Source organism: Peromyscus eremicus, chromosome 3 (assembly GCF_949786415.1).
Source record: "Peromyscus eremicus chromosome 3, PerEre_H2_v1, whole genome shotgun sequence".
NCBI classification, from domain to species: Eukaryota; Metazoa; Chordata; class Mammalia; order Rodentia; family Cricetidae; genus Peromyscus; species Peromyscus eremicus.
This window is the reverse complement of record NC_081418.1, coordinates 20,320,199-20,340,190: the sequence shown is the minus strand read 5'-3', so window position 1 is coordinate 20,340,190 and position 19,992 is coordinate 20,320,199. Positions and strand designations below refer to the sequence as shown.

At 43.2% G+C, this 19,992-nt stretch overlaps 1 protein-coding gene across 4 annotated transcripts in view; it reads left to right on the top strand.

The window, feature by feature from the left end:
* The window catches only part of Slc25a13 (solute carrier family 25 member 13), a 181,051-nt gene that overhangs the window by 96,506 nt on the left and 64,553 nt on the right, over window positions 1-19,992 (top strand). For 3 of the 4 annotated variants that reach the window (XM_059257354.1, XM_059257356.1, XM_059257357.1), the window contains 6 exons: window positions 8,669-8,815; window positions 10,624-10,762; window positions 11,473-11,566; window positions 11,770-11,854; window positions 15,796-15,883; window positions 16,311-16,469. In XM_059257354.1, coding sequence (XP_059113337.1) covers window positions 8,669-8,815; window positions 10,624-10,762; window positions 11,473-11,566; window positions 11,770-11,854; window positions 15,796-15,883; window positions 16,311-16,469 — 712 coding nt within the window. The remainder of the gene's footprint in view (window positions 1-8,668; window positions 8,816-10,623; window positions 10,763-11,472; window positions 11,567-11,769; window positions 11,855-15,795; window positions 15,884-16,310; window positions 16,470-19,992) is intronic. The other variant, XM_059257355.1, reaches the window with a different exon arrangement.

Sequence of the window (19,992 nt, the reverse complement as noted above, 5' to 3'; positions counted from 1 at the left end):
TTGAAGGAATTCTCTTCCCCATTTTATGGAGCAGGGAAAGTGTTCTGCATCTATAGGGACCTGCCTCCTATTGCTTTAGAAGGCACTTCAGGAAATCCGCTGTCCTGAATGGGTAGAGGAGGCAGATCTTGAGGCCGAGATTCCATTAATCAAGAGATGGGCTAGCTGACTTGAGAGGGCATGGGTCTGGAAGTCATCTCATACCCTCTTACCAAGTAGGGCTTAAGGATGAGATCACCTGACTCCAGGCACACGAGTACTTACTTGTTTTATTCAGGGCCTTTCGTTTTGTCAGATGAGAGTGATGATATTCAAGAGACACAAATTTTAGTTGATAGAGCAGGAAGCAGACTGGAGGAGGCAGCGCTGTGTCTGTGCCGAGACCGACCATCACATTGGTTAGGGTCCCTGTGCTTAGATCATATCTGTCAGACGCCAGAACATATGCACATGGATGCTTTTAGGTGTTGGTTGTTACTATTAAGTCAGATTGCTCATTATTTTAGCTTGTGGGGTTCACCCAGATCCGACCTACCATATCGAGCAGCTGAAGTTTTGTTTTTTCTGTATAGAAATGGATCTTTGGTTGTTCGCATTCCGAGCCTAAGAGTGCTTCCAAGTCTGTTGCTTCCAGATCAGCCAGGGACTCTGCTCTTAGTAGTCATCTGTGGCCTTGGCTTCCTAGAGAATCATTACTTAGGGTTGGCTGCAGTGTCTGTCATGGTATCCTGCTATAACACAAAAGTGCCAACACAAAAGTCCACTTCTGTTGAAAAAGAAATTGCTCTCTGTTGCCTTCACCAAACCAAACGTGGTTTCACCCATGGCAACAGCAAATTCTCAAGCTTTGGTGTTGAGAAGGGGTTGCAGATGCTAATGGAAAACGACCGTTTGCAGAGCTGCGTGAAGTCCAAATGGTTCAAACAGGTTAGTGGCCATCTAACAAATCCTTCTGTGGGCTTGAGTAGCCCAAGCCATTTGTATTTCCCCTTTGCCCCCCAACTTGCCATTAGGGTCAATGGAAGTATCAAGGCCATAAGTCTTTAGTAGCAGGGGACCACATCAGTGTTTGTGTCTGTGGTATGTGAATCTATTCATATTGATTATAAATTGGTCCTGACAGACTGTGTAATGCATGTTGGTACTGGTTTATCAATGAAATAACCCTAGTGTTTCAGAGACAAATATGGAGTGCAGTAAGCTGACATTGTCTACCCCAGCTCTTCGAAGATAAATTGTTTGGCATCCATGTCACTCGGATGGTTAGATTCCGTTTTTCATACACTTTCTATGTTTGGGACAAAGGAAATCAAGGTTCACTATGCTATTGTGTCCAGGGTTGGTCAGCCTGCCTTCCTGTTGAACAGTTTGAGCTGGCTTTTACAGTAACACCCTGCTGAGAGTGAACACTTCATCTAGCATCTTCCCAGCTGTTAGCCACTGAGAAATTTAGCAGGAAATCAGAAGAGCAAGGAAACATAGAGGCGCACTGGACTTGTTTTCCGTCACGGCGTTGCGGAATGTGTAGAGAATCACGTGACGTCCTTCTGAGGGCTCTTATTGAAGGTCCAGCCCAAGAAACTAGGCCAGAATTTCATCGTGAACTCTTGAAATCTGACCGCACGGCAGAATGTGTGAATTATGGGAAAGTGTGAAGGATGGAAATGCCTTCACCCTGTGTAGTCAATGCTCAGTTCCATTCTTACTCCATTTTAAAGTGTAGATCTTGGAGCTGGAGATACGACTCAGTTGATAAGAATGTACAAGGATGACAGTCTGAATTCACATCCCAGCACACGTATGAAAATGTGTGTAGCTGTGCATGTGCCTGTAACCCCAGTGTAGTAGGGGGTGGAGACAGGAGGATCAAGAGAGCTCGCTAGCTGTCAGCCTAGGTACAGGTTCAATGAGAGAGGAATAAGTAGGGAATGTAGAGCCAGGCACCTGACATCATCCTCTGGCTTCTGCACAAGCATATTCACAGGCATGTGTACACACACACACACACACACACACACACACACACACACACACACACACACAGAGCATACTCTCAGCACAAAGTTTACCTTCTGTTTCTCCTGACTTTCAGATATTTTGACTTTCCCAGATTTACACTTCTACATCCACTTCCAGCTTTCTTTTGTAGAGAGTGTAACTTTTGTTTTTAACATAAACTCTCCTCTCTGTGTTTCTCGTTGTGGTCAACCACTGCATCTCTTTCTAATTGAAGGATTTTTAATTTGTGCTGGACTCTTCTGTCTCTTCCATGATCCTAAGTGAGAATTCTTTTTGAGATACAGCTTGCTTTATTTTTATAGCATCCAAATCAGTGTGTGTGTGTGTGTGTGTGTGTGTGTGTGTGTGTGTGTGTGTGTTGGGGGGTGGGTTAAAGTTACCTTTTCAACTGAGATGACTTCCCAAGCTCCGTCAAAGCCTTTCCCAAATTCTTTTTTCTTATTAGGGTCCAAATCAGTTTATGGTTCCACTGTGATTTTCCTCAAGATAACATAAGTATCTAGCCATGAAGAATCTCAGTGTTGGAGTCATATGGTCCTCAGGGTTGATCTCAGCTCAGCTGCTGTGTGACTTTGAGCTAATTATCTTTTTTTTAAAAAAAGATTTATTTATTTATTATGTATACAGAAGTGGGTGCCAGATCTCATTACAGATGGTTGTGAGCCACCATGTGGGTGCTGGGACTTGAACTCAGGACCTCTGGAAGAACAGTTGATATACTTAACCTCTGAGCCATCTCTCCAGCCCTGAGCTAGTTATCTTAACTATCCCAAGCTTCAAGTGTGTCTCTGTAAAATGAAGATAATGTTTATTTCCAAAGTTAGTATAAGGCTTCAATCAAACACTGTCTCAACCTCAGGCCTGCTAGTGCTCAGCTGTCCCTAAGATTCTCTACCATGTTCATATAGTCATCTTTCTGAGCCTGTGGCTGGTTCGCATGACTCAGCAGAAGCACTGTTCTGGATTAGAAAGGACTTTACAGGTGTTTAAGCCCTTCACCTCAACAGAAATCAGAGCTACCTCTTACCAAGTGTCTGTCATGCATGACCTAAACAGCAGGCCTTGGTGTGTGCATTTTGTGAGAAAGCCGTGGGGCCTGGAACGCCGGCTGGCTCATCTGAGCTCTCCCAAGTATGGTGTCGTGGTGCATTACGTTCTGCTGTCACTGGGCCTTCCACTCCCCTCCATCAAAGGAACATGAAAGCTGTGACAGGTGTCTTCTCCCCCCCCCCCCCCCCCCCCCGTGTCCAAGTGTTACTGTGACACTTGCCTAATGTGGCGCATCTATTTGAATTCTCTGTAGTTTTATACGCAAGATGCTAGTGGATTGGGATGTAACCTACCCCAGTATCTTCTTTCCATTGATTTACTTTTTAAAAGAAGTACAAGGAGTCAGTGTGGCCCCTTCCCTGGATTGTTAACCTGCCAGTCATTTAACCTTTAAATATTTAATATAACGATTGCTTCTCCATTGCTGCTCATTCCCTTCACTTAGGAAGTGAGTGTGATGGTCCGTGTTCTCCATCCTGCGTTTGTCCCTTCTGGCATACAAGCAGGAAATACCAACCTCTTGGTGGCCCTTACATACTTGTCAGATATTCTTTAGTAGCCGTAGAGACACCGCCAAGGGATTCAAGGCACTATGTCCTGGGTAACAAGCCTGGTCATTTATTTCAAAGCTAGCACATTCTTGAATTTAACATTTGTAGAGTTGCTAGTGTGTTTGGCCCTACAGACTTTCCGACTTTTTTCTTCTGTCAGGGTTCTTAGGACTAAGAGGGCATCAGACGTGAGGGAGGAAATAGCTCCTTGTTCTTTTGCCTTGCATTCCCCGTGACTGTGGGTGAGGAGAGCCAGGATTTCTCCACACGTTGCCTTTTGCCTTAGTGGAAACTTAGCAATTTTATTATTTTCCCAGGCAGAGGCAAAATCTAGAGCTTGGAGGGTAACTTCAAAACAGGCCTAGGGATGTGGCTCATTTGGTAGAGGGCTTGTCTAGCAGTCATGAAGCCCTAGGTTCAGTCTGCGGCACCACATAAACTAGACATGGGGCACATGCCCATAATCTCAGGATTCAGCAGGTGGAAGAAATGGAAGGGATGTGGAAGGTCTTCCTTGGCTATGTAAGAAGTTTGAGCCTTAGGCTCAGTATACTGGGCTCTGCTGACTCCCCACGGAGACCTTGATTTGGGGGATGTGGGGTGGCTTAGGAGGGAGGACTGGGGGGTGGGAGGAGGGAGGAGATGGGATCTGTGGGTGGTATGTAGAGTGAGTAGAAAATTTCTTTATATATATAAAGTTTGAGCCCAGCCTGGGCTTCACGAGACCTTGTCTTAAATAAATACATAGATAAATAGAGTAACATTTATATTCCTGTGTCAAGGGTATTTTTAGTCAAATTCCCCACAGTAGGGTGCTCCAGGGCTTCCCACGCACCATGGTCAAATAGCAAGCATGCACTTGTCCATGGGAGTGTGCAAGGTGTGTGTGTTTTGGGGTTGGAGGGGGTACCCAGGCTTGAATTCCAGCTTTGCTGCTCCTGACAGGTAGACTACAGCTCCCTCCCTGGATGCAGTAAGGCAAATGCTTGTTATCTATGTACTGGGTCCAGTGGTACAAACCTGAGATCCTAGGACTCAGGAAGAAAAGGCAAGAGGATTCAGAGGATTTGAGGTTATTCTGGACCGTGTAGTAAGTGTATGGTAAGCCTAGGTTACACATCAGAACGCTGCCTCAGTTGTGGGGGTGGAGGCAAGCCCCGTCTTTAGTAATCTAGTTTATGTGGAAGGAATAGCCAGACCTTCCCTGTCTTCCTACTGAGGCAACTTCACTGGTACAGTTTCAAGTTCTGCATGGAATTTTAATGTCTCCAGTTAGTAGGAGTTATCCAAAATGAACTTTCAATTTGCTCATCATCAGGGTAAAAGGAGCTGTTGGTTTTTTTGTTTGTTTGTTTATTTCTTGCCTGCTGGCAACTTTTCAGTTGAAATTATGTAGGCAGCGAAGGAGGCAATATTATTCCCTTCATAGATAGATATCTTCCCACCACACACACATCCCCTCTTCTGTGGTGTGGTCATGGCCCTCCCCAGCCTTTGGTATCTGCCTTGCTCTTTGCCATTCCAGACAAGCTGGTCTTCGCAGTCTGGGTTTCTGCTCTGTGAGGAGATGGGTTGGCTGTGGTGTGTGATGCTGATTTTGGAATGACAGCCTTGGGTCCTTTGAGTTTTAACTAGGAAAATGGCAAATACCCGAAGGTACCCCTGCTGTTGCTGAGAGTGACTTTGGCTTTTGATAACATTTGCGGTGGGTCTGAGGGTTTTACTTTCAGTGGAATATCTACTATGGTCTTTACTTTCGATGGGATATCGACTATGGTCTTTACTTTCAGTGGAATATCTACTATGGTCTTTACTTTCTTTTTTCTTTTTTTTTTTTTTCTTTTTTTTTGGTTTTTCGAGACAGGGTTTCTCTGTGTAGCTTTGCGCCTCTCCTGGAACTCACTTGGTAGCCCAGGCTGGCCTCGAACTCATGGAGATCCGCCTGGCTCTGCCTCCCGAGTGCTGGGATTAAAGGCATGCGCCACCACCGCCCGGCTGGTCTTTACTTTCAGTGGAATATCGACTATGGTCTTTACTTTCAGTGGAATATCTACAATGGTCTTTACTTTCAATGGAATAACTACTATGGTCTTTGCTTTCAATGAAATAACTACTATGGTCATTTTCACTACAGCTGTTGAGCAGTTAATTCCTTCCTCCTGATTTGGGGTCTCTTGGATAGACAACTCCATTTTTGTTGAATAGATCCTTATTTGTTCATTTAGTTGGCCTTACGGACAGCCTGTCACTGATAATGTCTATCATATTAGTGCCCGCTGTGCCTAGCACCACAACAGCATAGCTAGGGAAAAGCATAAGCAGAATGTGGCACCTCATCCATGGCAGAAAAACCCTTCTAGGGAAAGCCAATAATGTTGATGATATTTCTGATGTAGAGTGGAATATTATCTCATAACACGTTCATGTCTGGAACCACATGACAGGGCACTAATTTTTAATGCAGAGGCCAAGTTAGGTTTTCCAGTCAAATAGAGGATCTGCATGGCAGAGATGTGGCTCCGGGTAGCTCCTCAAGAGTCCTGAACACCTTGTGCTGGAGATGGATGTCTGTAATACAGTGCATTGGACCTGTCGGTTTGTGACTTTGAAAGGTGACCTGATGCATTCAAGGTGGACTGCTATGGTCAGAGACTGACAGCGAGGACCACAGAGACATTTGAGTCAGGTCTGAGGAGGCACTGAGCCACTGCTGTTAAGAGAGAAAAGGAACAGATGCATTTGAGTGAACTGTGAAAGGCCCAGGGAACATAATTTGGTAACTGGTTTACACTTGGGCGAAAGGAAACTTAGAGAATTGTAAACAACAGCTTTTCAGGTGATGTCACCAGGAAACCAACATGCCAGTAATGAAGCTTTGAACCCAGAAAAGGGATCAGAGTTGAGTCCTGGGTGGGGGACATTAATAGTGGGGTTAGTGATGTGTAATTTTATGGCCTTTATAACGTACATACGGGGTATATTCTTAGAGATCTTGATCTAGCAGGTAGGAGTGGAGATTTAGAGGTAGAGTAACCCTTAGCTCATGAGAAGTCTTGGACGTATTGTGGCAGCTGCTTTTCTTAGAGTGAGCAGCACTTGAGGATGGGCTGGCTGACACCTTAAGTAAAGATCAAACGCAGGGCTCTAAAAGGAGTTGGACCCATGAGGCAGGTTTCATCAGGGTCATACTGCACCAAAAATCGCAGACACCGTAACTAAGAAGAAGCTTCAAATAAGATAATGACTATTTCCCTGCTTATTAATGACTTAATCTTTAAAATTCCAGCATTTATGCTGGTTTGAAACTGTAGAAAACCAGACAGGAAAGCATAACTCATGACTGTATTCATTACCCAGATCCAACATTATTAATATTCTGTCAATCATGTTTCCTATGCTCACCCATGTGTTGCAAGGAAAGGACATGAACGACTGTCCCTTCAAATCGCAGTGACTCATAAGGACAATCTGTGTTGACATAACTGTGTCATTATGTTACGAAAGCTGAGATGGCTTCCTTACTAATGAAACTGTATTTCGTCTAAATAACTTGCTGGTCCTTTGGTGATACTTTTTAATTTCATGCAGATTAACTTTCTGAGGCCCAGCTGGATGGTAGGCTGTGTGTCCTGAGGAAGGTGATAACATGTTTTCTACAGAAGGGATGCTTTTGCCATGTGGGGAGAAGTGAGCTCCAGTGGGGAGCCATGTTTGGTTTTTATGCCTGAACTTATTTCCTGGGAATAGTAATAGAGACCCATGATTCTTTCTGGAATTTGGTCATGTGAGTTATATATCCAAATGCATTGGCACAACTTTGCCTCCTGATCCACACACTGTCCAACTTCTTATTCTAGAACATAAGGCTGTATGTGGCATCAGTTTTGACCCTCATAGCCTTGGGTGGAGAATTACCAGCAGCTACTGGGAAGATGGATTGGCACAGGGCAGACTTCATTAGCCCCAAATACCAGTAGTGCTCCTTCACTGTTGTTACCTCAAGCGTTTGCATCTTAGCATATGGTCAAGGTTGCCTAGCTTTGGAGAGAAGCTCATGCTCCCATGTGTGTTTCCCTTTTATTCACATCACGTAAGCTGGGTCTGGCCAGCTCCTTGACGCTACTAAACTTCATTCTTTTTTTTCTTTCTTTTTCTTCCTTTCTTTCTTTTCTTCCACTCTTCCTTCCTTCCTTCCTTCCTTCCTTCCTTCCTTCCTTCCTTCCTTCCTTCCTTCTTTCCTTCCTTCCTTCCTTTTTTTCTTTTTTTTTTTGTATCTCAGATTCTAGAAGAAAGGAAACTGATTTTATTCTTTTAACTTTTATTTTCTCTTCCTCCTCCTCTCCCTCATCTTCCTTCTCTTTTCCTAACTTCTCTTCCTTTTTTTGAATGAAACAAGGTATGGTGCTTTGAGTGAGAATGGCCCCCACAGGCTCGCATGTTTGAATGCATGGTCCCCAGTTACTGGAACTTTTCAAAAAAGTGTGGCTTTTTTGGAGGTGTTGCTGGGGGTGGACTTTGAGGTTTCAAAATCCCATGCTAAGGCCCAATTTCTCTCTCTGCTTGCTGCCCGGATGGATGTAAAGCTCTCAGCTACTGCTCTGGCTCTATGCCTGCCTCTTTTAGACTAACCCTCTAAAGCTATGACCAAGCCCTCATTTAAATGCTTTCTTTTATAAGAGTTTCCTTGGTCATGGTTCCTCTTCACAACATTATAACAGTAACTAAGACACAGGGTCTTCTCATGTAGCTCAGGTTGATGTCGGAGCCATGATGTGCTGTCTGGGACCACCTCTCGACTCTTGGTCTTGCTGCCCCTGCTTCCCAAGTGCTGAGATCACAGACAAGTGCCACCATGGTCTGGCTCTGATTCCAGTGGGTGTAAGGTTTAAAGTAGAGTATGCTTTCTCCAATTTATATTCACCGATCTGAGAAATGTTCTTTCTCTCGAAGGAAACAGTAGGCTTATTTCTTTTGTCTGATTTAAAAATGAGCAGCCATTTGCAGGAAGAAAGTAAGAGGCATAACTGTTTGACCTTTTCTGACTGTAGGAAATACAGCTGGAGCATGCGAAGCAAGCCTTTGTGCAACGAGACGGTGACAAGACTGGAAAAGTCACCGCCATTGACTTCCGGGACATCATGGTCACCATCCGCCCCCATGTCCTGACTCCTTTTGTTGAAGAATGCCTAGTGGCTGTAAGTTGTCATTGTCCTAATGAAGCAGTTTTTCCCTGATTTGAGCTAAGTAAGCTGGCATAGTAAAGAACAATTCTTATGAAGTATATAGGTTTTTTTTCTATTTAAAACACTACTATTTTTCTAATGTGATCACTTATATTACCATCCTTACAAACCAAAAATGTTTTGGTTCATTTTAGTGGATAGGTTAATTGATTGTCTGGGTTATATAGGGAGTCTTAGGAATGTGTACAATTGTTTCTCAGTGTCCCAGGAGGAGTGCACCAGGGTGCTTTCATATACTAAATTCTGCAGATACTCAAACCATTTATACAAAATGACATCGTCTTTGGATATTACCTACATGTATCTTCTTTGTACTTTAAATTGTGTCTAGATTGCTTGTAACATCTAATGCAGTGTAAGTATTTTTAAATCTTTGTTACACTGTGTTGTTCAGGGAATAATGGCAAGGAAAAACATCTGCACAGTTAAGTGCAGATAGAATTTCTCCCCCAAATCTTTGTAAAACTCGGCAGTTGGTTGCATCTGCACATGTAGAATTCATGAATACAGAGGTTCTACCTGTATTAACTGATTAAAAAGGGGAAAGAAAAAAATGATTTGTAATTGCATGGTAATTTTGCCTTATATTTTGAGACATGTCCTATGTTGATTTTCATGTTTCCTGTTTAAGGAAAAAGAAACATGCATGCACACAGGCACCCACACAAACACACACACATTGGCCTCTTTTTGGAGTCATAGGTAGACCAGAAGCTCCAAAGCTTAGATTTTTCCTTGGCTTTTGGTGTCTGTTGGGGTTGCGGAGGTGCTTGTGACAAGCAGAGCCCTGCCATTATGTGTCCCATCCCAAGGGATGTCCAACTGATGCCCTTACCTCTTGGACCTCCAGGGTGCCCTGCAGCATGCTGAGTAGTGGTTCCAAGCCTTGGCCATGGGATGTCTAGGTCACCAGGGAAGACCATTACAGTGGAATCCAGGTTTCCTGTAGGCCCATGCCTTACCACTGACTCTTCTGTCAGCTACTTTAAATGATTGCTAAGTGAAGATTTATGTGGCTGTTATTAAAGAGGTGCTTTCCCCAGAAAAAAATATTTTGTCTTGTTAGGGAAGGATAGAATTTGAAACCCCAAACTGAAGTTCCATTCACAGAGGACATTTGCTATTTGTTTCGCTGTCCCCAGTGAAGAAAAATGTTTCCTTACAAATTCTGATTATCAGAATTCTGGTCAGCTTCAGCCCCCACCTAAGCATATGGCATCTCCAAGTTTTACTGGAATATACTGATACTTTAGCAATCCCACCAACGTAAAGTCTCAGGACTTAAGTGACTTGATTTCTGGTTTAAGTGTCATGCCACGTCTTGATATTAAGGTTGCATTAGTCACTCCTCATAGTGTGTCTGCACCGATAAAATCCAGTTTTGCATGTGTGAGCATGTACATGGGTGTGCTAGTTTTTATGTTTAAGGCCTTAAGTTTGCTCTTTAGATGAAATAAACCAACTTATAAAACATTTCTAACTGAAATTTGATCTCTGTAAATGACTACTTGTCCTGTTCTAATCCTATACATGTATTTATTTAGTTTTCCAGGGGTTGTATATGGAAGTACAAGCCCTGGCCATGATTGGTTGCAGTTACTTTTAAAAATCACTTATAGCTTCATTTCCAATCTGAAAGGAAAATTCTTTGGATCATTCCTGGTTACTTCCAAAACAGCATTAAATATATGTTCTTTAGGAATCTCTTCACCTATTTATCTTTTCTTTCTTCCTCTCATTCTTGTTTTCTACTCACCAAGGCCGCCGGAGGTACGACATCCCATCAAGTTAGTTTCTCCTATTTTAATGGATTTAATTCACTCCTTAACAACATGGAACTCATTAGAAAGATCTACAGCACTCTGGCTGGCAGCAGGAAAGATGTGGAGGTGACTAAGGGTGAGTGAGAGTACAGCATAATTTTTGCTTTAAGTGTGTTAGGCAACGGGACTGAGAAAGGTAACCTGGAGTTAGTATTAGAATTTTCTGTCCCATTCATACATGTTAATTAATTGGTGATGTGTAGCCTCCATTCTATGATCAGACAAACTAAGGCAAACAATCTTCACAAAATTTTTGATAAACTGAAGACAGCCTGTGAATGAAGACAAGATACAGAGTTTGTTGAATCTTTTCAGTTCTTACAAGAACTTGAGCCAAATTAGCAGGTGAGTCAGTGGCCCTCAAAAATATCTGAGAGTTCCAGAAACGTATATTGACGATGATGTATGTGATCTGTGAACTCAGAGAAGATATTATCAGGATTTCAATAGGATTAAAAAAAAAAAACTAGAAAATTCACTTGGGGATTCAGGGTGTCAGTACCAGGAGTCAGGTGAAGTGTCATACACGCTTCCTTGTTTTCCTTGCCCCGTAATTGAAATGGCATCCAGGGTCATTCGTTGAGAGCCTTCAGATGGCACCAAACTTTTTCTTTGAGTGTTAAGATGGTTGTCTGCCCTCTTCCATGTGGGTGAAGGAACTGGGGAGAGGTGGAATGACTCCATGATGACGCATTGGGATTTCCATTCCTCCACTGCTTTGAGTAAATGATGAACTTAGTGTTGCTCTCTCTGACTCTCTCTCTCTCTCTCTCTCTCTCCAAACAGAGGAATTTGCTCTGGCAGCCCAGAAGTTTGGTCAGGTTACACCCATGGAAGTTGACATCTTGTTTCAGTTAGCAGATTTATATGAGCCAAGGGGGTAAGTTGGGTTTTTTTTAAAGTCAGTTTAATAAAAGGAGGGTTAGGAGTGAGGTGTAGGGAGAATACAACAGGAGAGAAAGAAACCAAATAATGAAGGACAACACTGATATATGGAAGTGATAAAAGGAACATTCTGGAATTCTATAATGTGAATTTAAGAAATCTGGGCCTTTGTCATTGTTATCTTTGCTCTCTGTCCAGACGCATGACCTTAGCAGACATTGAGCGGATTGCTCCCCTAGAAGAAGGAATGCTGCCCTTCAACTTGGCTGAGGCCCAGAGGCAGGTGAGTGAGCAGGAGTGAGTTCTCGCCTGGTGTTTTCCACAGAGTGACCAGGCCCCTTACACTTCCACTGCCTTCCCAGCGTTGGTTTCTGATTTAATCATTCTCCAGTTTTGCTCCCCGAATGCAAGCATTGGAAGAGGTTGAAAAGGGAAATTGTTCAGCAACGTTCTGGTGAACAGACACAGGGCATGCATTTCTTAGAAAGACAGGACAGTTCCCCCAACACTAGAAATCCCAACACTCCCAACACAAGCAGCTCTTTTCTTTTTTCCATCTGGTACTGAGGGAAGTGGCCATGGAGCGCTGGTTCTTGTGACTGTCCCCCGAAGCATCTGGCATTGCTAAATGAAAGCTGTCTTTGCTCCTCAGCGGGGCACTGTCAGGGCATTGTCTCACAGCCATGCCTTCCGCTCTTTCTGAGTATCAAAATGAGATAATTTTGTTTAGTCTGGAGTCATAGTTCAGAGGCTTTTAGACCCATTTTCTCTGTGAAAGGATTCATAAGTTATGTGGAAACAATGTTAGGAATGCTAAATTTTATTTTATGGTTAACAGAAGCCCATGTCTTAGAGTTGTGGGAGTCAGAAACTTAAGACATGGGACCTCCTCACTTAACCCTCTGTAGCTGGGACTCAGAGAGCACGCCTATTGCATGTGCTTTGCCTGCATGGCACTTGTAAAATAAATCCACGAACAGACAGAGCGTCGTTTTTTAGAAAAAGACCGCCTTTAAGGCTAAGCCATCCTTGAGTCTTGGGAGACTTAACTGTTTTTGGCTTGGAGCTCTGGGTCTGTACAGAGACGCCAGTTTGACCACAATGGGTTGACTCGGGCTGCATTTTTAGGGCTGTCAGGCCTGGAGCCAGGACCCCTCCTCCCTCTAGCTCCTTCCTCCCAGAGACAGCAGTGAGTTCTGTGTGAGGCATGGAAGTGGAGGGAGTGGGTGTGTGCTCAGTAAATCCTAACTGGGCACCTCTGCGAAAGCAGCTGGCTGTGGTTAAAAGAGGAAGCCGATTACCCCTGGTGCAGCAGAAAGAACTGTGTAATCCCGGGCAGAGGTGGAAGCAGCCTTGCTCTCTCCTCCCTTTGATTTCAGACGCTGTGTCTGAGATAATTATCTCTTCGTCTGCATGCCACCAGCTATTGTAGAAATTTGGGGATTAAGGAAAGCGGAGGGGCTGTTTCAGATCTGCTTCCCCCTGGCAGCAGCGCCTCTCCGTTTTCCCTCTGTGCCCTTTGCAGCTTTGGAGGGCTCGTAAGGGGTGCTTGGTGCTGGCCCCGAAAGGGTGAGAGGAGTCTGATGAACTCTACTACAGGAGGAAGTGACTGGCTGATGCTCAGAGGTTTTAGAGCAATTCGTAGCAACCCTACCTGAAACCTAGTGTGCTTTCTACTGCATGGACCCCACTGCTCCTGACAAATTCAAACAAGGCAGGTCATCTACCCGTGGTCCAAGCACCCTCTAGCTCTTGCGGTGTTTGTCCTAGATGGGGAACAATGAAGGTGGAATCGTCTCCCCGTGTCATTTGAAGAACATTTTGCAGCTTCTGAAAGTTAAATGGGAACCTGGAATTTGGTTTGTCCTCTAGAGGAAGAGTCAGCAGTAAGGGCAGGTCCCTTCCTGTAGTATCTTTAAAGTACTCTCATTCATTATTTTGATGCCAGAACATTTTTAGTATCATGTATTTTCATAAATGCAAATAAAATAATGTTTTCTTTTTGAATACTTCTGTCACACTGAAGGTAGAGTACAGGGGTAGAGTTGGAGACAACCCATGGTATCTTCAGAAGAAATGTGTTGCCTTCTTAGACATGCATATTTCTACGTAGAGCTGTTTTCGGTTAAATGACTGGAGATTTCAAATGATCTCATTGTATTGGAATTGTGTTGCATTGACAGCAGTTAAAATTCAGTGCGTTGGTAGCTGAGGTTGGTGATTGTTTTCATTGTTCGCTGATGTTAATTATCAGGCCTTTTGAAAACAAGTGTTATTGAATGTATTTATTCATTCAACAGGTATTATTTGGTGCTGACTGTATGCCACCCTTACTTGACAACTCTGTGGGACAAAGTTAATACTTTATTTACACTGACAGGGTAGTACAATATTCTAAAATGTTTTGGCCTCAGAAATGTGAAACACAGCGGGTCACAAGAACAACAGTAGGCAGCTGACTGCCTAGAAATGCAGATTTTAGGAAGATGGCCCAAATGTGGAAAAATTTTTTGCAGTCACCTATAATTTGCCCATCTAGTTACAGCCATTGTGAACATTTTGAGTGTCACTAGGTAATAGAGATGAGAAAATACTAGTATTAATTTTATATGTGAGTGTATCAACAAATAATCTTAACAACAACAAAAGACTTCATATTCTACTCTTTTTTGGTTTTTTTTCGAGACAGGGTTTCTCTATGTCGTCTTTGGTGCCTGTCCTAGATCTCACTCTGTAGTCCAGGCTGGCCTCGAACTCACAGAGATCCGCCTGGCTCTGCCTCCCGAGTGCTGGGATTGAAGGCGTGCGCCACCACCGCCCGGCTCATATTCTACTCTTTCATTTTCTTTTAAATACCATGAAGAGCGGGAGGAGCGGCGCAGTTACAAAGAACACTTGTTGCTCTTGTAGTGAACCTGGGGTTAGTTCCCAGCACTCACACCGTGGCTCACAACCATCCTTACCTTCTGTTCTGGGAGATTCTACACCCTCGTGGGTACCGGGTACACATGTGGTACCTACACATACAGCAGACAAAACACTCACACACGTCAAGAAAATGCCATGAAATATTTCAAGCACTTCATAAAGGTAAAAGGAATATCACAAATACTTGCCCCCTCACCATGCTCTTTTCAGCTTGTTTTCTTTCATTAATTTAAAAACTTATTAATTTATTGTTATGTGTATGGGTGTTTCACTTCCATTATATCTGTGTACCACATGTGTGGCTGGTGTCAGCATCAGACCCTAACACTGGAGTTGCAGACAGTTGTGAACTACCATGGAGGTGCTGGGAATTGAACCCGGGTTCTCTGGAAGAGCAGCCTGTGCTCTTAACCACTGAACCATCTCTCCAACCCCTTATGTTTTCTTTATAAAATGAGAGTTTTGTGAACATTTTTTTTAAAATCAACATCAGCTCTTCTTTGGAAATACCATTTTAAATGATGTACTTTTGTTTTAAAAGTGATTGTTATTTTATTTATTTATTATTTATTTTTGAGACAATGCCTCACTGTGTGGTTCTGGTTTGCTTGGACTTTGACATGTAAATCAGGCTGGCCCTGAACTCACAGAGATCAGCCTTACTCTCCCAACCCCGGGGATGAAAGGTGTGTGCCTCCATGCCCGCCAGTATAGGATTTTAAACCTGTTATTGGTCAGTGTATTTCCAGAATTTTTGCTCTTGGGGTGCTGCTTTTTAAAGAGCCCAATCCTTGTTTTTTCCCTGGTTTTTCATTGTTGTTTCTTGCCTAATTTAAAGAAAGTATTTCAGCATTAGAGATTACATTCATTTTAAATGTTTGGATGTATATGTATATATTTTATCAATTCTTACTAGTCTGAGTATTACCATTTAAAACCCAAACAAAATTCAAATAAAAAGCCCGCCAGTTTGATTAATCAAGAATGATGTCTCCTTGGTATTTTTACATTGACATTTCTGTGAACACTAATGAGAACTGAACAACTGAAAAATGGCTCATAACGTTATTTTTTCATGTCATGATTTTATGTCCCAATGCAATTCCAGTCATGCTTAGTAGCCAAACACCTATTATTAATAAGCATTTGATGACCTCGGATCTCGTTGTATCTTTCTGTTTCACTTGTATTAGATGTAGAGTTCAATCAGTGATATGTTAAATAACCATACATGTTTCTGCTCTGTCTCCTCTCTGTCCTGGGCTTCCTGCTTGCCACTGTGCTGCCTACGTGAAGCAGAAGGCCTCAGGCGATGTCGCACGGCCAGTTCTTCTCCAGGTCGCAGAGTCAGCCTACAGGTTTGGTCTGGGTTCTGTTGCTGGAGGTTAGTCACGGATGAGTGTCAAGTGTCCCTTCTGTGTTGTCCTGTGGTCTTTCCTCCTGTTCCTGCCTCCCTGATTTCAGCATCATGCCCAAGTCAGTTACCAGCCTGCGTCTGTTGGGGGGACCAGAGCAGAGGGGACTTTTGCTACACTTTCACGTGGTCAGCATCCTACAAGTAATGGTTTTCGCTCCCTTTTCTGAGGTTAGACTTTGCAGATATACTTTTAATTTAAACTCTAGTGACATCCTTTTGCCAGGGGACATTGGAATAAAAAAATCTACAAATAAGAGTATAGAAAGGTAGTTCACTAATTCTGTGCATTAAAAAATAAATCTGTTTTCAAATCTTTCTTTAATTTTTGTCCACCTGTTCCTTTCCCCCAACTCACCTTAGTTCCGGCTGAGATAACGGTATTACTTAATTTCAGCCGTTGGAGCCACTGCTGTGTATCCTATTGACCTTGTAAAGACTCGAATGCAGAACCAGCGATCGACTGGCTCCTTTGTGGGAGAGCTCATGTATAAGAACAGCTTTGACTGTTTCAAGAAAGTGCTCCGCTACGAAGGCTTCTTCGGCCTGTACAGAGGTGAGGACGGCATGGAGTGGTGCGGTGCTGCAGTTGTGTGAGTGGAATCGCGGCCAAGGTTTTGCTTTCCCATCTCAGTGCCTGAAATGAATTAGAGAGACTGTGTTAAAATGGAAATCCAGCAGATTCTCAATTATCCATGCTAATGGGTGTAGCTGTAGGCATCCAGGGCATGGCTAATCAGAACAGCCCATAGCCTGAAAACCGTTCCTATTGCTCTGTTGTGTGTTTTATTTCTTAAAATAATAAATTATTTTTATACATATTTTTAGTGAGTTTTTGAAAGGCTTATTGTTTGTGTTCTTGAAGTATTCCACCATCTACCAGGGAAACGAATCCTAGGAACAGGACACAGCTTGCTTGAGATTTGTGAATCTCCTGGAATGTCCAGAGGTCCCCATTCCATGGTATCGCTTTCCATGGGTTCAGTTATTCATGGTCAACCGTGCTCTAAAAATACAGACTAGAAAATTCCAGAAATAAGCAACTCACAAACTGTAAATAGTATACTAGTCTGAGGAACATGATGAACTCACTCGTGTTTCTGCACCAAAATGCAGTCTGTGATTGGCCTCGCTTATCTTCAGGTCAGTGGCATCTTAGTGCCACATCACACAGTCATTCCCTCTCTTTCTCACATCATCGAGGCCTCATATCAGCTTGTATTATCCCAGTGAGGGGAGTGAGGACAGACACACTAAGAGACTTTGAGAGAGACCCCATTCATATCCCTTTTAACAACAGTATATATTTAGGGTTGTTTTATTAATGTTACTGTTGCTCACCTCTTGCTGTGTTATATTTGTAAATTCCACTTTACGTTAGGTATGTACATATAGGAAGAGTGGAACGTACAAGGTTTGGAGTGTCTGAGGTCAAGCACCCACTAAAGGCCTTGGGATATTCCTGCCGTAGATGCTGCAAAAGTCCTGCATCAGGGGACACTTGTCAGGCAGATAACCAAGTGTTCACTGGAGCCTCGCTTGCCCGCCACATCCTGAATTAGTCGCCCCTTTCCTCCATCTGATGGATTTGATTCACACATAGCCATGGCATTCTCTCTGTCCACCTGCTTCTTTTACATGTGAAGGTTATTAAACAGTGTTAACAGGAGGAAAAAGTGCATCATTACTAACCAAGGGTCCCACAAACCCTCTGTTCTATCGGGCTTGGCCTGAGGAGACATACCCTTACTCCTAGCTTCCTGCCTATGCTTGCCGTTTGCAAAGAGCAGATCTGTACATTCTCCTGAGCTCCAGTGCAGACCTGGAAGGTGGTTCTTGGTGGCCCTTTGCATTTTGACGAACGAACGGCAGCTCTTCCCTCCTCGCGATCCTCGTGCTTGGTCTTGGAGAAGCAAACAGTGAGTGCCTTGTCCTCCGCTGAGGTATAATGAAAGTGACGGCCATGAGAGAGACCTCGGCCTCTTCTGCCACCTGCTGACTTTAGTCTCCTAAGTAAGCTGAGTTAATGAACAAAAACCCTGTCACCTTAGAAGCTGGGGGCTTCCAACTGCCCAGAAGCTCCATTCTGCAGGTGCCATTGTGTTGGGAGATACCCCTCATCAAAGGCCTTTTGATCTTTTCTCTCTCCTCTTTCCCTTGCCCCCTGCCTCCTATTACAATTTGGAAGGTCTTTGACCCTAGATGATTAATGATGACCCCTGTAGGGTCACCACCTTCCATTTGAAATGCTTTTCCTCTTTGGCGACAACAACCTTTCAAATAAAATGGCTACCAGGTAGTACAAGGTTAAAGTCACAGTTACTGCTCTACAGTAACTCAGGCAAAAATACCACCTTACCTACCTCTATGGTGGTGGTGGTGGTGTTTTAAAGGAACATTTTGAACTTCTAGTGTGCACAGCTGTCAAGGCTTGATGTTGCTTCGCAGAATACTTTTATGGGTATTGAAATTAATGGTAGGGATGCCTTTTCAGTTGTGGGAACCCTGCCTCTCACACAGTGTTATCCCTTCGGTTTGCTTGTGTTTTAACTTTCTGTCCCCTTTCTCGCCTCTGTGACTACACCTGGCACATCCCGATTCTCGGTTATATCTAGATCTTTCTCTGGGTGACCTCACCTTTTGACCCCATGGACTGAAGAGCACAGAGGGCACTTGAGCTGAGTGCCTGGCTGTGAAAAACAGTTCATCCCTCTTGAGGACTGAGCTGTGGGTGCAGAGAGAAGACACACTGCTTTTAACTTCCAGACGGGAGAGTGAGCTGACATAGAGAGGAGGCTCATTCTAGGCACCAAGAGACAGCTCTCTCCTGTTTCCAGGTTTATAAATAGCCATTTATCTAACCTGCTTTGGGTACACAACCCCTCAGGGCAGGGACTGGATCTGTTTGTCAGGATGATAAGTAGAATGTGAATATAAGATTAGCACCGGGACTCACTAATGTTCTTTTCTTCCAGAGTGTTTTTCTTTGCTAGAGGATGAATTTTAAAACAAAAAGTTGACTGTAAAACTCTTGCTTAGTACCTGTCTTTAATTTGAATCTTGAGCAAAGAGATGATAGATAGTTAAAGTTAAGAAGAATAAGGCCCTGAGGATGGATTTTAAAACAAAAAGTTGACTGTAAAACTCTTGCTTAGTACCTGTCTTTAATTTGAATCTTGAGCAAAGAGATTATAGTTAAAGTTAAGAAGAATAAGACCCTGAAAATGATGTATTTCTATTCTGGACTGCTGAGGGACCAGTACTCTTGAGTTCATTGTGCACAATCATTGTGTGTGTAAATGGGCCAGAGAGAGACTAAACGAAACTGTGGGTAACCCATGGGAAATAGTCACTGTTAAAAACAATAGAGATAAAAAGGCAAGTAGTTCTTAGCTCAGCCTTTATATATAAAATCATTATATAAAACATCCTCATGCGACTCTCTGTATGTTTCACATTAAATGTAGTATCATTGTTTTTTGAAGTTCTGTAGTTATAGAGGAAAATGGTGCAATGGGGACTATAAACTTGCTGCTGTTAATACTCTGTACTGGCAGTAGTTGAAATGTTGGAGTATATCACTAATTTATAAGTGAGCTGTGAAACATTAGACATTTTTTCATATTTTAGAATTTGCATGAGACACAGCTTTTCTCCACCGTAAAATATATAGTTGATCATGTTTCCTGAATAGGATAATTTGAGAATTTGGTACAGATGAAGTCTCTCTCCTATTTAGAACTACCCCTGCATATGTTTTCACAAATGCTGGGCTGGCAGACCCCTGTGAAAGCGGGTACCTCTGCATCGTGTTTTTATTCCAAGGTTGGTGGTTCCCTGCCTCACTCTCTTTTTTCCTCACAACAGGAACACTGGAAGCTGTTTTTGTAGTTAGAAGTAGTTCCCTCTGGAACCAGAGTGAAGGTTACCACCATAGAATTCTGACAGTGCTTAGGGCTTGTTTCCCTTTTCTTTCCTTTGGCAACTGCCAACATCTGTCCACAGCCCTGCAACTTACCGGGCAATAATCAGAACACACGTCTGGGTCCCTGCCCCTGGTCACCAGGAAGGCTGCTGGA